This window comes from Zophobas morio, unplaced genomic scaffold, assembly GCF_036711695.1.
Source record: "Zophobas morio isolate AGI-343-1 ecotype UQ-CSIRO unplaced genomic scaffold, CSIRO_AGI_Zmor_V1 ptg000014l, whole genome shotgun sequence".
NCBI lineage: Eukaryota > Metazoa > Arthropoda > Insecta > Coleoptera > Tenebrionidae > Zophobas > Zophobas morio.
In genome coordinates, this window is record NW_026972119.1 from 12835673 (window position 1) to 12857651 (window position 21979).

General features: G+C 37.2%; 1 protein-coding gene across 1 annotated transcript in view; it reads right to left on the reverse strand.

Moving 5' to 3' along the window:
• The window catches only part of LOC135128545 (A disintegrin and metalloproteinase with thrombospondin motifs 3-like), a 59470-nt gene that overhangs the window by 29701 nt on the left and 7790 nt on the right, over window positions 1–21979 (reverse strand). The window contains exon 4 of the mRNA XM_064055408.1: window positions 10586–10923. Coding sequence (XP_063911478.1) covers window positions 10586–10923 — 338 coding nt within the window. The remainder of the gene's footprint in view (window positions 1–10585; window positions 10924–21979) is intronic.

Genomic DNA, 21979 nt, shown 5'->3' on the forward strand with positions numbered 1-21979 from the left:
TAGCCCATTTAAAAAAGATCTTGGGACTGTGGTTACCATTTTAAAATATGTAAATGTAATATTCAGGAATTTATAGATAATATTGTTACGATGTTCGGTGAATTAAATCGGCGTGGGTAAAAACTCAACAAATTGTTTCTTAATAACTCGAATTTACACGACTAACTATTGCAACGATTATGTACAGAAATTATTACGGCGAATTTCACTGGACGCTCTTGACTCAACTAGCTGAATAATCCCCGCTCCCGACGGTGGCCTCTATTTAAACTCGTATTCCCTTCTCGATGTTTCCCAATCGAGGTTTTTCTGGAATCCATCATGACTTCCGTTTCTAGGCCTTTCTTTAGCGAACGCCGCTTCGAGCGTTTTTCTGGACGCCGCAATCGAGACTTCCGGTAATCCGCTAGAGGCTTGTCTTTGTCTTCCACGATGCATCATTATCGCCGTAAAAAATTAAATTTCCGTACAAAGAAAGAACAATAAAGAGATATAAATTTCTACATACTTCTAAGAAATGGAAATATTTAAGTGGATAGAATGCTAAACGCAGATGCTAGTCCTGTACTTTACTCTTTCTTTTTTGCCTTTGTGACAAGACAAAATCACAGTAGAACGAAAACAAAACTCCAAATATTGACGAATCCAATAGTGATTCGTTATCATCAGGTATTCACACACTAAAAACTTTATGTTGATTGGATAAAGAGTTGAGACTATTTTAGTTTAAAATAAATTGTGTTGTGGTGACTAAATTTGAATTAAAATTTCCCGCTGAAAAAAAACAAAGGCGCAAAGAAATCGCATTTAAATAATTTGAATTTGAAAAACAAATTTAATCAGGAAAATCGTTAAACATAGGCAACCACGTGCAAGTTTAGTTCTTTTTCTAGTAGTTGGTAGCTCTTCTAGGGGAATTTGTGGGTAGTATCTGGTGAGAGGGTTGGTAGTGAAGTTCACTTGTTTGCTAGAGGATTGAGTTGCGTCACTGTTTTTTTTTTGGTGTGAGTGAAAGCCCGCGGTAAGGTTAAGTTTAGTTGGTTTCGTAGTTAGAAAAAAAGAGAGCCTTTGTTTAACGAAAAATAAATCGTAATCGATGAAGACGCCACAGTTTACCCGATTAGCGTAGCTAATTCTTGCGTTTTTTTCCAAGCGAAAATGTGCCAATTTTCAACCGATGCTAACACTTGGTGTAAATTTGTTTCATTGTTTGTAAATTCACAGTACATGTTAGGATTTTAATCGTTAACTGGTTCTAACACAATTTAACAGCCATAAGATTGTTTAAATAAAGCACTTGCTAGGAGATTTCATGAGATTCACACAAGATTGCTAATAGTTCATTTACGGCAGTTAAATTAAACTAACGTTGTCCTCCCTCTGGAAAAAGGACTGTGGAAAGTGCGGTAGAATTCATAATATCGTGGACTGAGAGACGTAGGGAATTAATTTTCTTTCCCTTAGGCAGTTATTATCCGGATGTCATCGAGACGTATTTCTTGCGACGCGGGAGATGACATTATCGAGACGTATTTCTCACGACGAGGGATGCATTTTGTGTTTATTTATCATGTGTATGTTTGGGATAAGCCGGAAACAGTCCACGATATAAACTCTCAAAGCTAATTGTTTTGAGTAACCAGTCACTTGGATCAAGGCATAATTTAACATCATGTAAATTCTTTGTTCGAATCGTTGATAAAGTATGTCAAATATTAACCTCCTGTAATTTTGCTAGCTTTGCAATTTTCCACCTCATGCAATTTTTCTCTATCGCACTACCCTCTGTAATTTTCTTTGCTGTACAATTTAAAGTGAACCTAAATTTTCATGATCTGCAGTTCCTAACCTCATGTAATTTTTTTTGTCTGCACAAGTTTTACTTCACACCAGACTTTTTTTGTGTTTATAAATCTTGGTTAGTTTTTTTCCATGTAAATATTTTGTTGATTAAAAATGTTGCGAGAGTGCATGGCGAATTTTAATGTTGTTTATTGTTCTTTCGAAACTTTGACACTTGTTCGGTTGTAGTTTAATATCAGAGTTGTAGAAAGTGAACATTTGAAAGGGAATTGCAGTAAATAACACAGAAACACGTGGCGGAAGCGGAGGGCGCGGTTCCTAGTCGAGCTGACGGTCGCACCCTCTGCACAAAAGACGCAGATCTTGAATAGAAGCGGGGAGCAGTCGGGGGTAGGATAGGAGAATCTCACAATTTTAGCCTCTGTAATTTTCTTTGCTGTATAATTTAAACTGAACCTAAAATTTCATGCTCTACAGTTCCTAACCTCATGTATTTTTTTTTCTGTAAAAGTAACTTCACACTAGATATTTTTTTGTGTTTATAAATCTTTGCTAGTTTTTTTCCACGTAATTATTTTGTTGATTAAAAATTTTGCGAGAGTGTATGGTGAATTTTAATGTTGTTTATTGTTCTTTTGAAACTTTGACACTTGTTCGGTTGTAGTTTAATATCAGAGTTGTAGAAAGTGAAAATTTAAAAGGGAATTGCGGTAAATAACACAGAAACACATGGCGAAAGCGGAGGGCGCGGTTCCTAGTCGAGCTGGCGGTGGCACCCTCTGCACAAAAGACGCAGATCTTGAATGGAAGCGTGGAGCAGTCGGGCGTAGTATAGGAGAATCTCACAATTTTAGCCTCTGCACTTTTCTTTGCTGTATAATTTAAACTGAACTTAAATTTTCATGCTCTACAGTTCCTAATCTCATATAATTTTTTCCTCTGCACAAGTTTTACTTCACACCAGACCTTTTTTTGTGTTTATATCTCTTTGTTAGTTTTTCCACGTAAATATTTTGTTGATTAAAAATTTTACGAGAGTGTATGGTGAATTTTAATGTTGTTTATTGTTCTTTTGAAACTTTGACACTTGTTCGGTTGTAGTTTAATATCTGTTAGGTCATAAATGGGTGACCTGACGGAAATTGTGACGACTCGGTTCGTAGTACCAATGTTAGGTCATAAGTGGGTGACCTAACGGAAGGTTTTTGTATTTGCTCGAAGGACCAGCGGTCACAAATGGGTGACCACAAATGTTGGTCACAATGGATGACCAAAAAATGATGGGGTCACAATGGATGACCAAAATGATGTTGTTGAAACTATAAATATAGTTTCAGTGAGACACGACCTTTTCGCTTGACGATTTATTCGAATCTAATGCTATTTAAATGTACATATTTACAAGTGGTGGTGGTGGGTGAGAGGGTGGAGTCTGCTGCACCCCTTCTCCTTCGGTCTACCTGCCTGGACCGAACATCCCGGCCCGCATTGAACCGCAGGATCAATCGACCTAAATTAATTACTATATGAACATGTGAATATGTAATTAATTTCCTAACATAATAACATCGCTAATTATAATACATGTTAATCTTGAAATGATAATACGATATGAATTGATCAAGATAAAAAACAACCGTGAAAGTGTTTCTAATGTCTAAACGTTTGATCACTCGGACGGCAACAAGCACAATGTTCGTAACGCTCGCCTCACAATCGCATCTCCCGTTCGTACGGATACCACTCTGATGTGTCCGTCAGCCCCTGGGTGTAGCTCAACTATGCGGCCGCGCCTCCAGGTCAAGGGTGGAGTTGGCTCCTTGAGAACCACTAGCATCCCTGGTCTTGCTGCCGTTGTTCCCTGTAGCTGCCACTTGGTCCGCTGCTGCAAATGGTGTAAATAATCGCGGGACCACCGGTTCCAGAAATGTTGTCGAGTCTGTTCGGTGTGCTGCCACCGTGACAGGCGATTGACGCGTAGGTGTGTAACTTCTGGTTCAGGAATTGCAGTTAACGGTGCGCCAATTAAAAAGTGACCCGGGGTTAGCACCCCTTCGTCGTTAGGGTCTTCGCTAAGAGGACACAAAGGCCGCGAATTCAAGCAAGCCTCTATACCCGTCAACAAAGTATACATTTCCCCGTACGTCAACCTAGTCTCCCCTACTACGCGTTTCAAGTGGTACTTCACGGATTTTATCCCCGCTTCCCAAATACCGCCAAAATGCGGAGCCCTGGCCGGTATAAAATGCCAATTGATCTCCCTTTTACTAAGATGCTGTTCAATTAGTGCAAAATTAGTATGTTTAAAAATATCTTTCAGTTCATTCCTGGCTCCTACAGAATTAGTCGCATTATCCGAATAAATATTTTTAACAATACCTCGTCGAGCAATGAATCTCTTCAATGCACTCAAGAAAGTTGATGCCGTTAGATCGCCGACTAATTCCAGATGGATAGCCTTTGTTGACAAGCAGATAAAAAGTGCTACGAGTATATATGATTTAACTGTTCGCTTATTTCGTGTTTTACCATCTTTAATAAGCATAGGTCCTGCAAAATCGATTCCCGTGTTACCGAACGGTCGCTCTGGAACTACCCGAACTGATGGTAGTTCTCCCATTATCGGATTAAATTCCATAGGTTTTACCCGAGCGCAATTAAGACAGTTATGGATTACTTGTCTTACCTGGTTTCTACCTGCTAATGGCCAGAACCTAAGGCGTACCGATGAAAGGGTCGCTGCTGGACCAGCATGCAATTGAGTGACATGTATTTCCTTAATAATGAGATTTGTTATATGATGTTTATATACCATAGGATGTTTTTGATCGTACCTTAAGTTAGCATTACGTAAACGACCTCCTACGCGTATGATACCATTCGTATCAATAAAAGGATTGAGTCTCCTTAGTTTGCTGTTGTTGTTAACTGATTTATTAACGCTGAGGTTTTTAATTTCATCGGCAAATTCTACCCCTTGTAATAATTTTACAATTGCATTAGTGGATCGTGTGTATTCATCTTCCAATGGGTTTGCTACTAATTGCATATGATTAACTTCATTGTATTTGTGTAAAAATTGATGATAACTGGATTTTAAAGACGCATCTCGTTTAAATTTGTTTTCTACAGCCATAAATCGTTTTATGGCCCTGTCTTTGGATTTAGCCAAAATTGTGGGATTAGTCTTAAATGGCAAAGACACCGGAAACCGCCCAGCCGGGTCTCGTTTATGACTCTTTAGAAATTTTTCCTCGCATAGTATTTCCTCTGGAGTTCGACAAACTTTATCTGTAGTTGGCCATTGTTCGGTACCCCAACATGTCTCTACCTGCTTACTTAAACTAATTAGGGTTAAATTGCACACTGGTTTATTGATGTTTTTATGCTTATTTAAAATACTTCCGCCCAGAAGGTACCCAAATACAGATTCTTGCAGGTGTACCGAATTATTACTTATTTTAAGCTGATCTGTTCTAATGGATTTCCAGAACAGCTCAGCCCCCAATAAAATATCTATTGGACCGCTTTTGTGAAATTGGTCATCCGCAAGTTGGATTCCAGGTGGTAATTGTAAAGAGTTTTTGTCAATGGATATTGCCGGTAAATTTTGTGTTATATGATTTAAGACCAAACATTTTACGTTAAAATTGTAATTATTGTACCTTGATTTTACCTTGATTTGCACCAATTTTTGTGATTGTACACTCGTGCCATTGATTCCTATTATTTCACCATGGAGATGCTTGGGTGACAATCCTAATTTATTACATAATTGTTCCGTAATAAAGTTGGACTGCGACCCCATGTCTAATAGCGCCCTACATACGATCCACTCATTAAACTGATTTTGAATTAAAACCTGCATTGTAGTCAATAAAACCATTGAAGATTCATCGTTTTTTACGTGTGAGACAATGACAGATTGACTGGGTTCGGGATCGGTACTTTGAGTTTCCGTATGCAATAAAGAATTGTGTTTTTTATTACAATATTTGCAAGTCCTACCTCTGCATTTATCAGTTTGATGATTACGCTTAAAACAGTTTGTACATAATTTAAACCTTTTGACTTGATTCCAGCGATCTGTTATTGGTAATTTCAAAAACTCGAGACACTGATATAACGCATGTTCTTGTTTACATAAAAAACATTCAATTTGATGTCCTTCCTTAATGAAGGTAGCATTACACGTAACAGGTGCTTTATTAGAATGATTAGACGCTCTGAAATTATTCTTTAAATTTGAATGAACTGAGTGTTTTGCATGAGACTGAGATTCTCCAGCAATTAACGATTCTAATAATGTGGTTTTCTTTGTCAAAAATGTAATTAATTCGTCTAATGTTGGAACATTGGTATCCAATGTACACTCCCAATCCCTCTTTGTAACAAAATCAAATTTCAATGTGATAAGTGGTACAATTAGCGCGTCCCATTGTTGAACTTGTATACCTACATTTTTTAATTCCGCAATATTTGTTAATATGTCGTCCAATAATTTACGCATGGCCACGGCTGAATTTTTGACTAAATTTGGGGAATTAATGATTGCCAAAACATGCTCTTGGACAATCAAACGCTTATTGTTGAACCTTTTTTCTAACAGGTCCCATGCTGATTTGTAATTTGCCTCTGATACTTTTATGGCCTCGATTGTTTTATGTGCGTCACCCTTGAGGCACGATTTCAAATAATGCAGCTTTTCAACATCACTATATAATCTACTGTCATGGATTAATGACTTGAAAATATCTGAAAATGCTGTCCACTCTAAATATGATCCCGAAAATATGGGTAATTCTAATGACGGCAGTCTAACTGGATTTAAACGCGCCTGATTATTGTCGTTATTAGTATTAGACGTTGAAGGAATAGGTTCTGTAACACGCGACTCGATTAACTTTAGGATCCTTGCTTCTAAATCATAATACCGATTTTCGAATTCATCGCGCTCGCATGTTTGTTCCTCGGTATCGCACTTTAATAATTCGATATCCCGCTGTATGGCATCAAATTCCTTGAATGCATTTTGGAGATTCGGTAGCCTAGTTTTTAATTGATAGATATCATCGCCTGCCCTAAATTTATCCACGAATGTTTTAATTCGAGTAACCGAACCCTTGATTATTCCCCGTTTAGTTACTAATGTTTTTAACGCGTCGTTTGTTTCGTTAGTCATGTTTTTTTTTTTTTATTGCGTATGAGGAAATGCAGTACAAAGTAGATAGATATAGATTCCTACCTTTACGTCCTTGTACCCTCGCTTGTGTGTGTCCTGGATCTCGTTGTCCGCGGAATACAGCTCAGACCACACTTGTCTGACTTGATGCTGAGCCACTTTACTTCGACACTTCGATTACGTAACACTGGATGACGATCCGGCTCGAAGGACCAAATGTTTGGTCATAATTGGGTGACCTGACGGAAATTGTGACGACTCGGTTCGTAGTACCAATGTTAGGTCATAAGTGGGTGACCTAACGGAAGGTTTTTGTATTTGCTCGAAGGACCAGCGGTCACAAATGGGTGACCACAAATGTTGGTCACAATGGATGACCAAAAAATGATGGGGTCACAATGGATGACCAAAATGATGTTGTTGAAACTATAAATATAGTTTCAGTGAGACACGACCTTTTCGCTTGACGATTTATTCGAATCTAATGCTATTTAAATGTACATATTTACAAGTGGTGGTGGTGGGTGAGAGGGTGGAGTCTGCTGCACCCCTTCTCCTTCGGTCTACCTGCCTGGACCGAACAATATCAGAGTTGTACAAAGTGAACGTTTAAAAGGGAATTGCGGTAAATAACACAGAAACATGTGGCGGAAGCGGAGGGCACAGTTCCTAGTCGAGCTGGCGGTCGCACCCTCTGCACAAAAGACGCAGATCTTGAATAGGAGCGGGGAGCAGTTGGGGGTAGGATAGGAGAATCTCACAGTTTTAGTCTCTGCACTTTTCTTTGCTATATAATTTAAACTGAACTTAAATTTTCATGCTCTACAGTTCCTAACCTCACGTATTTTTTTTTGTCTGCACAAGTTTTACTTCACACCAGACCTTTTTTGTGTTTATAAAGCTTTGTTAGTTTTTTTTCCACGTAAATATTTTGTTGATTAAAAATTTTGCGAGAGTGTATGGGGAATTTTAATGTTGTTCATTGTTCTTTTGGAACTTTGACACTTGTTTGGTTGTAGTTTAATATCAGAGTTATAGAAAGTGAACATTTAAAAGGAAATTGCGGTAAATAACACAGAAACACGTGGCTGAAGCGGAGGGCGCGGTTCCTAGTCGAGCTGGCGGTCGCACCCTCTGCACAAAAGACGCAGATCTTGAATAGAAGCAGGGAGCAGTCGGGGGTAGGATAGGAGAATTTCCCAATTTTTGAATCTGTAATTTTCTTTGCTGTATAATTTAAACTGAACCTAAATTTTCATGCTCTGCAGTTCCTAACCTAATGTATTCTTTTTGTCTGCACAAGTTTTACTTCACACCAGACCTTTTTTTGTATTTATAAATCTTTGCTAGTTTTTCTCCACGTAAATATTTTGTTGATTAAAAATTTTGCAAGAGTGTATGGTGAATTTTAATGTTGTTTATTGTTCTTTTGACACTTTGACACTTGTTCGGTTGTTGTTTAATATCAGAGATGTAGAAAGTGAACATTTAAAAGGGAATTGCGGTAAATAACACAGAAACACGTGGCGGAAGCGGAGGGCGCGATTCCTAGTCGAGCTGGCGGTCGCACCCTCTGCACAAAAGACGCAGATCTTGAATAGAAGCGGGGAGCAGTCGTGGGTAGGATAGGACAATCCCACAATTTTAGCCTCTGCACTTTTCTTAGCTGTATAATTTAAACTGAACCTAAATTTTCATGCTCTACAGTTCCTAACCTCATGTATTTTTTTTCTCTGCACAAGTTTTACTTCACACTAGACTTTTTTGTATTTATAAATCTTTGTTAGTTTTTTTCCATGCAAATATTTTGTTGATTAAAAATTATTCGAGAGTGTATGGCGAATTTTAATGTTGTTCATTGTTCTTTTAAAACTTTAACACTTGTTCGGTTGTAGTTTAATATCAGAGTTATAGAAAGTGAAGATTTAAAAGGGGATTGGAGTAAATAACACAGAAATACGTGGCGTAAGCGGAGGGCGCGGTTCCTAGTCGAGCTGGCGGTCGCGCCCTCTGCACAAAAGACGCAGATCTTGAATAGAAGCAGGGAGCAGTCGGGGGTAGGATAGAAGAATCTCACAATTTTAGCCTCTGCACATTTCTTTGCTGTATAATTTAAACTGAACCTAAATTTTCATGCTCTACAGTTCCTAATCTCATGTAATTTTTTTCTCTGCACAAGTTTTACTTCACACCAGACCTGTTTTTGTGTTTATAAATCTTTGTTAGTTTTCTTCCACGTAAATATTTTGTCGATTAAAAATTTTTCGAGAGTGTATGGTGAATTTTAATGTTGTTTATTGTTCATTTGAAACTTTGACACTTGTTCGGTTGTAGTTTAATATCAGAGTTGTAGAAAGTGAACATTTAAAAGGGAATTGCGGTAAATAACACAGAAACATGTGGCGGAAGCGGAGGGCGCGGTTCCTAGTCGAGCTGGCGGTCGCACCCTCTGCACAAAAGGCGCAGATCTTGAATAGAAGCGGGGAGCAGTCGGGGGTAGGATAGGAGAATCTCACAATTTTAGCCTCTGTAATTTTCTTTGCTGTATAATTTAAACTGAACCTAAATTTTCATGCCCTACAGTTCCTAATCTCATGTAATTTTTTTCTCAGCACAAGTTTTTACTTCACACCAGACCTTTTTTGTGTTTATAAATCTTTGTTAGTTTTTTCCATGTAAATATTTTGTTGATTAAAAATTTTGCGAGAGTGTATGGCGAATTTTAATGTTGTTTATTGTTCTTTTGAAACTTTAACACTTGTTCGGTTGTAGTTTAATATCAGAGTTATAGAAAGTGATCATTTAAAAGGGAATTGGGGTAGATAACACAGAAACACGTGGCGAAAGTGAAGGACGTGGTTCCTAGTCGAGCTGGCGGTCGCGCCTTCTGCACAAAAGAAGCAGATCCTGAATAGAAGTGAGGGGAGCGGTCGTGGTTAGGAGAACAGCCAAAACCAGAAGCCCCAAGCTCCGTTCGTGCTATAACGCAATCTATGTAGTAATTTTGCTGTGCTCTAGAATGAAATTGATAAATAGTTCGAGCGCCACACTCTTATAGCGACTCGGGGGCAGCCATCCATTTTACATATGTATAGGGTTTTTGTGTTTGTTCGATTTTCCATATATGTATGTCTGTCAACTGGGGGCTGTCTACCTTTACAGATTCAATATTTTCGATTGTCTTTCTATCCAGATGATCTAAAGTTATTCTATCCAACTAAATTGCAATTAGATCTAAACTCAGTATCACAATAGTCTCCCGCTTATGTCTTACTTATGGAGGGGTGGGATAAGAAGAACGAAAGAAGAAAACCAAAAAAGATATGAACTAAAAATATAGGATGGTTCCTAAAGGACAATAAAAAATTAGAGAAGACACTTAACGGTAAAACTAGGATGCGGATAACTAATTATTATTATTAAATAAATAAATAAAATTGAATAAGTAGTAAAATGCCGACCTATTTTAGATACGCAAAACCCCTATATTCCTAAACTAAACCCAACTCTATCAGCAAAATACTGATACAATAAACCGGCAGTCACCATGTGGAACACAACTTTGAACATTTCCATCTAACTACTTTTCATAAAACTTACATGTGAGCCATTTCATGAGCAATGATGAAAGCACTCGTCAAACCCTCATCTCGGTTCAAGGCGCAACTCCTTTTTGGATCGCAGGCCCCGGCAACGGGAGCATAGCCTGAGGGACCTCCAATATCTGAACGAGTCAGCCATATAGCAACATCGTGGTGACGTTCCCCTCGTGCTAAAGACATATGCAGGCGGTTGTTCCAGCTATTGACGTTTTCGAGAGATTTCTTTGCGTCACCGGCACGTACGACCGATTGCTTCCGATGCTCGTAAAGTAATAAACGCGTCACTACTAGATGCATATTGGCCTCGAGGGATGGATCTTGATATATGGCGTTCACCTTTGAAAGGGGAGTGTTGGGGTGGTAAATAAACGTACGACATATGAGCTGGATTTGTTGGAGTAAAAAAAAGGGAAAAGTAGTGTAGATCGTCGATTGGAAAAAATGGAATCTGTGCTGGCTGCGATATTAAAATTGTAATTGGCAATTCCGGGACGTTATTCTGTCGACGTGTTTTGAGGTTACAATTATTTGAAGAACATGTTCAATACGTCAACATGACAGTTAATTTCAGCTTGTCAACTGGAGCTGTAAAATCACAACCATCACTAGTTTCATTTTTTTTAATCGTATTCATACATACTTATATACCCAGCGAACATATTTTTAAGTAAAAGTAACAACACGATTAATGTTGATAGTATAATGTAGAATATAGGTCATTCACAAAGTAAGTGCTGCGACATGTTCGAAAGGTATGTCTATTATAAACACGACTTTGTTTTTGCATTTTCCTCGTACAATTAATGTTTTGTTTATACTTATGTTACAAAAGCTGACTCATTTACATAACAAACGCACTTATAGTCCTTGTTCCCGGAAATTAAAATTTATGAACTCTCTGGCATATTTTTCTTGAATTTACTCTGCTTTAATGTGTATTTTTATTTTCCATTTTCATTTAGAAGATCTAAATGGAGAATAGGATACCTTTGTTTTTAATATGCGTGAGCTGATGTGAACATGGATTTTTATTTACTTAATAAAAATTTTTGTTTGTTCAGTGTTAGACTAAATATTGGAAAATACACACGAAATTTCCGACTCACAAATTTTTAATGTCTAAATGGATGCACTTTGTAGATGAACCGTCTGACGTAATTTCTCATTTATTTTAAAATTAAATCGTCGTTGAAGGTCAGTTTGAAAAAAAAAACGTTATTAAGGGCAGAGTTCGCTGAAAATATTAAACATAAAACTTGTAACAGCGTTGGAGCTACATCAACTGATTTACAATTTTGATTAATTAAAATTATTAAAGTCTGCAGGCTACGAATGTGCGTAAGTTAAAACTTTAACTAAAAATATTAAGAATGTGTTTGAAATTGAATGTTTAATTTAGCTGAAATAACTGAAGTAAGTCGCGAAAAATGTAAGCGAACAATTTTAAAAATTTTAGAACCACTTGCAGTGGCTATTGTTGAACTTGGTCCCTAAACTTTTCAAGTTTACTGTGTTGATAATATCATGGACTGAAAATAAAACAGAGTGGGAAACTTCGTGGAAAACTAATATTGACAATCGATAGAAATCGGGCACAAGTCCAACCAAAAATGATTTCAGATCCAAACATGTATTTTGAAAAGTTTATTTGTGATTTAGAAATTTCAAAATACTACAACTTACAGAAAAATGAAAGAATACTTTTGAAGTATGAACAGCATATATCAAGGCGAAATTTTTAATAAAGATTTAATTAATGATTTTTGGGAATGACGTTATCAGTTTATTAAATGGACTACAACCCTAATTGTTTTCGTATTTCCGAGCAATAATTTTTTTCTCGTTAACCCTAAAATAAATATATAACACGTAAACAAGCAGATAATAAATTAACTACAAAAAAGTCCATTGCTTTTTCTACAGTTTTACTCTTATTAATCCAAAACCTGAAAGAGTCAGTTTGGGCATTGCGAGCAATCAACAGTGACAAAGTCAACAAATTTTACGACTTTGTCATAGGAATGATAACATAAAAGTGTGTTTGCATCGAGTATGATTAAATTTTAATCGGCAGTTGACCGCATAGGAACGATTATTGAGGAACTTGTTTCCCTAGCAAATAAACATGAACTAAAGTTAATCAAGCTCGGGTAATGGGCTAAAAGTTCCCGGGTCATTCCACGAATTCTAGGAAATTGTTTCCATGCGCTGATTATGAAGTTTAAATTGGCACATACAAAATGTAACCTAAGATAACTTTACAACTAAAATAGTTTTGTTTAATTTGCAACTTTACTGTTATTCAAACGTTATGAAAATTTTAAGTTTTCGTTATATACAGTGGTATAGAAAATTAACCAATTTAGTAAATTAATTAATAAGTAACATTTCTAAACTTCCATTTTTATTATTTTGTAAGAATTTTTAACAAACTGACGTTAAAATGGGTAAATTTTGCTTTTTATATTGTTAGTTTTCAAACGAAAGTCGCCATACCTTGTGCATGTCACGGCGTTTTTTTAGAAACAATTTTTATGTCTGTAATATCACATTAATCAAAGATTACTGCATTCTAGAATTTGTGAACCACCTATTTTGTAACCTGTGATCTGTTAAAATGGATCAGGTCAGGTTAGGCGGAGAGTACAAGGATCTCTAAAGAACTCTTTGTGTTGAAAACGAAGGACTGCCTGGATGTAGATCTCCGCGAACCACAAACTCTTCCAAATACAAGAAATTATAGATGTGTGGCGACACAATAATAAGTAGTAGTAAGCGAAGAAAGGTAAGCGGCCTCGTGGTCTAGTGGTCAGGATACCTGCCCGACAAGCGGGGGGCGTGTGGATTCCCACCGACGCAGCAACATTTTTCTTCGCTTACCTACAGATGCTTGTATTAAGATAAAACTAGGTAAGGCCCCAGGACCAGACATCTTTCCACCAGAGATTATCAAAGAATCGGCGAGGTCAACTTCTACAAAAAATTATTCAATAGCGTGTTGAGAATGGATAAATTCCCGGATATATGGAAGAAAACAAAACTAGTACCAATAGAAAAACCTAAGAGGCAGTCAAGGAAACAACCAAAGAAGTATATATAGACCAATGTGTCTTGTCAGCTCTCTGGGCAAAGTTTATGAAAATCTGATTAAGAAAAGGCTAAATGAAAAGATTAATGAGGGGGGTGGGCTGCAAGAAATCCAATATGCATAGAAAAAGTGATAAGGATCGCAAAATGAAATAATAAAACCGGCACACCGGAATGGTGTGCTCTCATTTTGATAGACGTCCAAGACGCATTGAATACAGCGGACTGGAAATTGATAATCGGTAAACTACAAAAAAGAGAAATTTCCGAATATTTAGTGAACACCATCAAAACTATCTTAACAAAAGGAAAGTACAAATAGATAAAAACACTCCATATTGGAGATAGGAAAGGGAGTGCCACAAGGATCGGTGATAGGTCCGACCTTAGGGAACATCCTATACTTATGACGACATCATGAAAATCGATGTCCCTGATGGAACCACACTGATATGCTACGCCGACGACCTAGCTGTGGCAATCAAAAGAACAGTTGATGTCTAAAGGAAACGTAACCTTAAGAAAGGTCAAACTATGGATGACCATCAACAAACTGCAAATTGCCAACGAAAAAATAGAGGCAATAATATTTAATTCCAAGAGGAAAACAGAATATATAAAATTCGGGTTGGAAGAACACAAAATAATACCTAGTGGAAGCATCAAATACCTTGGGATGGTTATCGACCGAAAATTGACATTGGGTAAACATGTGTTAACCGTAACAAAAAAAAGCTAGGGCAACTGCAAGAGCTGTGGAGTGCTTAACACCGAATATACGAGGACTGAAAATGAGAAAGAGAAAAATGCTGTAAATGGCGGTACAATCGATCTTACTCTATGAAGCACCGATTTGGCAAAGAGCGATGCAAATTAAAAAATATAAGGATATAATGAAATCCACCCAACGAGTAATGGCCTTACGCATATATGGAGCCTTTAGAGTGATCTACTATAACGCAGCCATAGTCATTGCAGGAATGACCTCGATACATATACTAGCTGAAGAAAGAAAAGAGCTATACATAGACTCGATAACTCACAAAACTGAAGGCTTAAATCTCGGGAAATAACCCTCATCAAACGACAAGAGGAATGGGAAAGCACCACGAAGGGAAGATGGATACATAGGCTATTTGGAAACGTTAAGTAAGCTACCAAATGTGCCAATTCCTATCCGGACGCGGAAGGTAGAAGATTCTAGATAAGAAATTTGACGCAGCCCTTTGATGATAAGTGATAAACGGTACCAGGGCCTAGAAGTAAAGGGGAGGGGTTTTGGTGAGGTCAGAATCCCACACTCCCCCGCGGAACGGAATATTTTCCCGCTGGGAGCCTTTTGAAGGTTTCCCCTCCTCCCCTTGGGAAAAAAAGTCAGGTCAGGTCAGGTCAGGTCAAGCTAGGTCAGGTTAGGTCACAGGAGTCCGAGAATAATATAAAGAAAACATACAACCCGCCAAATAGGTTAAAGAAACTATCACAAAAAATTAATAGGAACCCGAGTGTATTCAGTAGAGCTTCAATAAACAAAGTAACTAGAAACCTACAAGTGGAAAACAATAGAAAAAATCACATATCATATAGAAAACTAAGTAAACATTAGCAGCAATGAAGAGGAGAGTAAAAGCAAAATAGAAGGACTGGAGAACAAAATAGCGGAGCTAGAAGAGAAAACTTGGAGAAGCAGAACAAAAAATAAAACAGTTACAGAAAGAGAGAGAAGACCTAACCCGAAGAAAAAGAATAGAGACTATCGAAGGAATTGACACGTACCAAAAGTGGCAAGGGATAACCGAACAAGATTGGGACGACATCCTATACACTAATAGAGAGGTAAGAAAGGGGAACACCCCCCTGGGGACAAAGGACACTGGACTGGAAGACCCAAATATGGAACAGGGAATGTATAGGACCAGATACCCGGAGTTGGTTCACTCAACGGAAGATTACGAGATACTTAAACAGACGAGTAAACGAAGGTCTAGCGGAAACGAAGAATATAGGAACAAAAAGATCATTAGAATATGTGGGAAGAGTAGCGAAGAAGACATGTGGGGGATGGTTCGAAAACTAAAAGAGGAAACAACACATGCAAAATGGGTGGCGATCCACCACCCGAAGGGGGTACACTGTATAGAGACTAAGAAACATGATGGTGGCGATCTTTCATAATACGTATACAAAAGTCTGTATATATACAGACAAGGAAGATATAAGCGACGTGGAAACAGTAATCGTCAAAGCTAACTAAGAGGTAACATATTCAGAAATGATACGTAGCATGAAGGAAGAAGTGAAAACAGGTAAAGTTACAGTAGACAGTGGTACGGCTTGTGTCACCGACAGCTTCCCTGTCGGCGGCACTCTTTGTCGGGCAGCAGCAATCCGGCGGCCGCACCTTGTGGCGGCTTGCTTTGTCGGCGGCGGACCTTGGCGGCCGCATCTATCTGTGGCTCGTGCCATAAGGGGTGGACGGACAAGTCCCCTCTCTTATTTTGTATAAAATTCTTTTTGTCATTCGTTAGGTAGCAGTCCAGCTGTGTGGACAATAAAATACAAAAATACAGTCCACTTCTTTTATTTTCGAAACTCACCACGGCCGCACCAGACAGCATAACAAGAAACGAAGAAGGGACAGTCAAACTGAAAGTGAGGGGAGCAAAACAGGAAAACAGAAAGAAATTTAGAGAAAACCTCAAGGATGCAATGAAAGATAAAGTAACAGTTTCTGAAGAAAGAGAAAGAAAACAGTGATATTAACAGACCTAGACCCTACCGTAATGGAAGAAGAGATGAAGTACTCACTGAAGAACCGAGAGAAAAACATTCCCCCTAGGACACAAATGTAAGAATATCGGAGAAGGTAAACAAATCCGGAAAAAAATTGCCTTTGTTACGACAGTGAAAACAGAGGCAAACGAGTTGATAAGTAAGAGAAGAATAGGCATGGAGTGGCTGAGGCGGAGAACCAAGGATACTTAACTCACCGTGGTGCACAAGATGGGACACGAAGGTAAAACGTGAAAGGATGTAAGAACAAGCCAAAGGGCAACCTTTGCAATGAAGAAGACCACAGAACAGAAATAATGGTTTTCCTAGGCTATAAACAGATGGTAACGAAGGCGAGGAACCTAACAACTGGGGAGAAGATACCGACTTAAAAAAAAAACAAATAAGGCACGGTATGAAAGATAAATAAGGAGACGATTGCACTACAGATGAATGTACAAAGAAAAGTAGTGGTGACGGATGTAATGTCGATGACCGATCAAGAGGTAAGAGCGAATGTAATAGTAATGTCAGAGCCGAACACAAAAGAGTGAAAGGGTGGAGGGCATGAAAAGGGAGTGATGTATGGGAAGGGAGAAGGTTTTGTGTGGGTACAATTTAAGGAATGAGTGCCGTTTGGATGTTATATTTCTTCCAGTAGTGGTATTACTACATATAGAAAGTTTCTTGATGATCTGGACGAACGCATGAATACATGAGAGACGGAGGTGGTGCTCGCAGGGGACTTCATCGCGAAGTTACCCCTGTGGGGCTCCCCTAGTGAATGATTTAAGAGGTAGTATACTTGAGGACTGAATGGCTGAGAGATGTAAGGTGAGTGATAAGATAATTGTGAGGCTCTCAGAAGTCGCATATCGACCTGAACCTCAGTACCGAAGGGGTGGTTAGACGAATGAAAGAATCGAGAGTCCTAGAATAGGAAAATATCAGTGATCACCAGGATAATGTATGGGTGCTAGGTGCGACTGTAGAATGTATGAGAGGAGATAATAGAAGGAAGGATTGGGGATTAAGAGTCGTAGATAAGAAATTGGAAAGACTGGCCGAGGTGATGAAGGAGAGAGTGAAGACGATAAACAAAGGGAAAGATTTGGTTTGTGAGACTACAAGAGTGTTACATGAAACGTGTGATACGGTATTAAAAAAAGAGGACGAAAATGGGAAAGGGGAAAGGAGTGTATTGGCGGACGGATGAGACAACAAATAAAAGAAAAGAATGTTTGAGAAAGAGAAGGGAATGGGTATGGTGCCAGATGAGAAAACGAATTGGCGATAGAGAATATAAACACAAGAAAAAGGATTTAAAAATCATGATCTAAACATCGAAGGAAAAGGCGTGGAAGAGAGTATGCTAGGAGGTAGATAGGAATGTATGCGGAGAAGGGTGTAACATTGCATGTGGTGAGAACGTTATGGAGGAGGCCCGCAAGCTATTTCCCGAGCACGAAGAAGGGCAAGGCATCAGGTCCTGACAGAATACTGCCAGAAGTATGCGAAAGAATGTGAAAAAGAATGCCTGGAGGGAATGAATAGGTGTCTGAGGAAAGGGCAAGTTCCCTTATCCTTATGCACACAATACACTTTTATTTTTATAAAAAACGAAACTGCGAATTAACGAACAATTGTTTGCATTTTACGCATTTGCAGACTAGTCACTTATGATAGCCTGTCGTGAAGCTATTTTGTCGGGGAGATTTTATCGGGACTGTGTTGTTCCGGGCTACTTTGTCGAGGTAATGCAACGTATTATTTATGTAGAAGGTGTCAAGATATGATGTCAGAGAAAAAAAATATTCGTAGTCTTGAAACTCAGTTTTGGATGAATTGCATGCCTGACACCACAGATTAATTTTTTTATCTCTAATTTATCATCACACTTTAACAGTTTTTATAAATAATATGTTGCACTGTAACCTGCATGGGCATTACCTATCGTTTCCGGTTTTTAAAAGTTTTTAAATGACATATGGAATGCCCTAAACGCTATTTACATTTTCTAAAATAATTACTATACTGCTGTACTTGTGGTTTATAAATCCGCCTTGATTTTTTATCCTATATTTTCGCAAAAGAAATCAAAAACATGTAACATTTTATAGTAATATAAGAGGGACGTTGACTGACTGCTCACTAACTCAGTGGGTTACAGTGCTTGCTAGTAATGGGAAGGCTTTAGGTTCGACCTCTCCATGTGTGACTAGTGTTAGTATATTTTTTCTTAAATTCTAGTAATAGTTATAATGGGATTGAAGTTACTTTATATCAAATTTATTATACTTTTTCCTCCCGCTAACAAAATGACGTCATCATAACATTCAGCAGCATCGAATCAGTAGTTAGAATTTATCTAGCGTCATTCATCTGTTCTAAAAATTCAATAATAACTTCCCTAGTTCCTAGAGTACAGTCGAAGAAATCCTACTTCTTAGAAAAATTATAAAATTTCGTTTTGGATTTTTTTATGACAAAATATAGATATTGTAAGAAAAATAATCCCACATAAGGTAATTAAACATTCAGGACACGCTAACCAATACACCACCGGGAGTTGGTAAGCTGGGGTGTCTAAAGGAAAAACTGTAGGCGGATTCATAAACTACAACTACAGGAGTATGTTATTTTATAAAATTTATGTTATTTATAGCGAAAAATTTTAGGTGACGTTATCAAAATGTTGTTGGGGATATTTAGACAAATTTTGGTTAGGGTTTTACAGTCGCTTCAGTAGTTTCGGAGATTATTTTTCTAGTAAACATCGATACAAACAGATGACTGACAGACGACATCTAGAAGACAGACAGAGGACAGGCAGACAAAAACAAGATATTGTACCTAGGGGCCATGAAACATCGAGAAAACATGAAAATAGCCAATTACTTATGGACCCTATTACAAAACTTTCTTAGCTTACTTCTGAGAAGTTAGAAATCCAAATTTTACAGTAAGCTTTTATAAATTAACGTTCGATTGTTTTTACTTAAAAACATTGGTCGAAAGTTGTTTCGATAGAACTTCCCTCATCCTTGAAGTATAATAGAATATATCCAGCAGTTTAGAAACATTATAAAATCGGAATTTGCGAATTTTATTTTTTATGAGAACCCCTATAAGTTGAAATAAACATATGTAAATATGTAATTTAAAAAAAATATAAAGAAGCGTGCTACGCGTATGTTGCAAATGAGTTTTTACTTTACAAAATTGTTTGATTGTATTCCCAAATTTGCGGGAAAATGGAGTCCTTGATTTTATCAATAACATAAATTGATTCATTCAATACCTCTTGACTGTAAATTAAGTTTATTTTGGTTTATATTTTCTGTAATTGGATTATTTTAATCTGTTGAAAATAAAGGTTATTATTATTTTTGAACCACCTGCGTAAACAAATATAAAAAAAATTAATGCACTGAGAAATCACGACGATAGAGTGATAATATTTTGCATAATTCAGAGAGGACTTATTCGACAAAATATTGACATGACGTCATGAATTTTTTAGGAGAGGATAAATGAAAATATGAAGACAGTGATAAACCACAAGTATAGGCTCATCATATTTTATACATTTTAGGTAGGATTTATTCGGTAAGATTTTGGGGTGAGGTCATCAATTTTTTGGAGGGGATATGCAAATATGTTTTGATTAAAAATTTACCTTGCTTATGCTAACTTTAAAACATCTGCAAGATTTCAAAGCGTTCGGTTTTGCAGATTCAAAATTAAAATGCACAATTTTATATAATTTTGATTTTGTTTCCAAAAATCTAGACGTTTCGGGTAAAAACTCAACATGGATTCATAAACTACACGTATAGAACTATGTTAAAACGACGAAGTTAGTTGGTGTTTTACATGATATTCGTAATACACATGTAAAATTTGGCAAAAATCGGTCCGGTAGTTTCGAAAATAATCTGACTAACAAAAATCGCCACGGAGAGCAGACAGACAAGCGGAAACCCGAAACCCATTTCTTCCTTTAGCTTATTTATGTTCAGGAAGTAAAAAACGCAGAAAAATACAAGGTACGACAAAAGCTAGTGATATTTTACACTAACATTCTGCATTTTAAAAAAAGGCTTACGACGAATAAAAAAAATCATCAGAATTGAAATAGGGCGGGTGGGCGGGGGTTATATTTTGCCTTTTTTTCTTAATATACATATCCATCTTTTCATAACAACAAACTTAAAACATGGTTAAAATGGTTTTTGCAAGGAAATATGGATTTTTCAATTATGGCGCGGAGCCTAATTGCAAAATTGATATTTCCTTATACAAATTTTCCATTTTAAACATGTTTTAAGTTTCATGTTGTGAAAAGAGGTCTACACATATTAAATAAAAAAAAATGTAAGCCCGCCCAGCCGCCCTGTCTCAATTGTGATGAATTTTTATTCGCCGTGAACTAAAGGGACGGAGCTTAACTGCAAAATACTTATTTATTTACAACAAATTAAAAACATGTTTTTGAGTATCGTGTTGTTCAAAGAATACTACGTATATTAAGAAACAAACGCAAATATAACTACCACCCACCCACCCCATCTCAATTGTGATGATTTTTTTTATTATTACAGACTTAAAGCACCTTCAAAATGGTAAACGTTTGTAAGGAAATGTGGATTTTGAAATTAGGCTCCGCCCTTAGATCTGCCAACGAATGAAAACTTCATTTTTATTTAGATCAGGGCAGGTATGGGTGGAGCTTAATTTTTGGCTTTAATTTTTTCTTAATATACATAGTATTTTGTGAACAACACGATACTCAAAAAGATGTCTTACATGGTAATTTCTTGTAGAGAAATAATACGAATTTTTTTTCATCGCAGTTGAGATAGGGCGAGGGGCGGGGCTTATATTTTGCCTTTTTTCTTAATATACGTAGTCGTCTTTTCAGAATAAGAAACTTAAAACATGTTTAAAATGGTAAATTCTTGTAGACAAATATGGATCTTGCAATTAAGCCCCGCCCCTCGATCTGACAACGAATGAATAATTGATCACAATTGAGAATAGATATCGGGCTGGTATGGGTAGGGCTTAATCTTTGATTTTATTTTTTTCTTAATATACCTACATAGTATTCTTTGAAGAACATGAATCTCAAGAACATGTTTTTAATTTCTCGTAAAGAAATAAGAATTTTGCTGTTAAGCTCCGTCCCGTTGGTCACAACGAATAAAAAAAATCATCACAATTGAGATAGGGCGGGTGGGCAGGGCTATATTTTGGCTTTTTTTTCTTAGTATGAGTAGACATATTTCGACAACAATAAACTTAAAACATGTATGTATTAGTATAATCCAACAAAACCTAATAGTCAAGATTAAAACAAAGAACGATTTCTGTTTTCATACCTAGACAAAATAGTCCGACAAAATAGCTCCCAACAAAACAGCTCACGACAAAATAGCGTCAGGACAATGTAGCTTCGACAAAATAGCTGCATGAGTAAATGTCTCGTCAAAATATAGGTATTATAAAAAATATGTAGATACCTACATACATG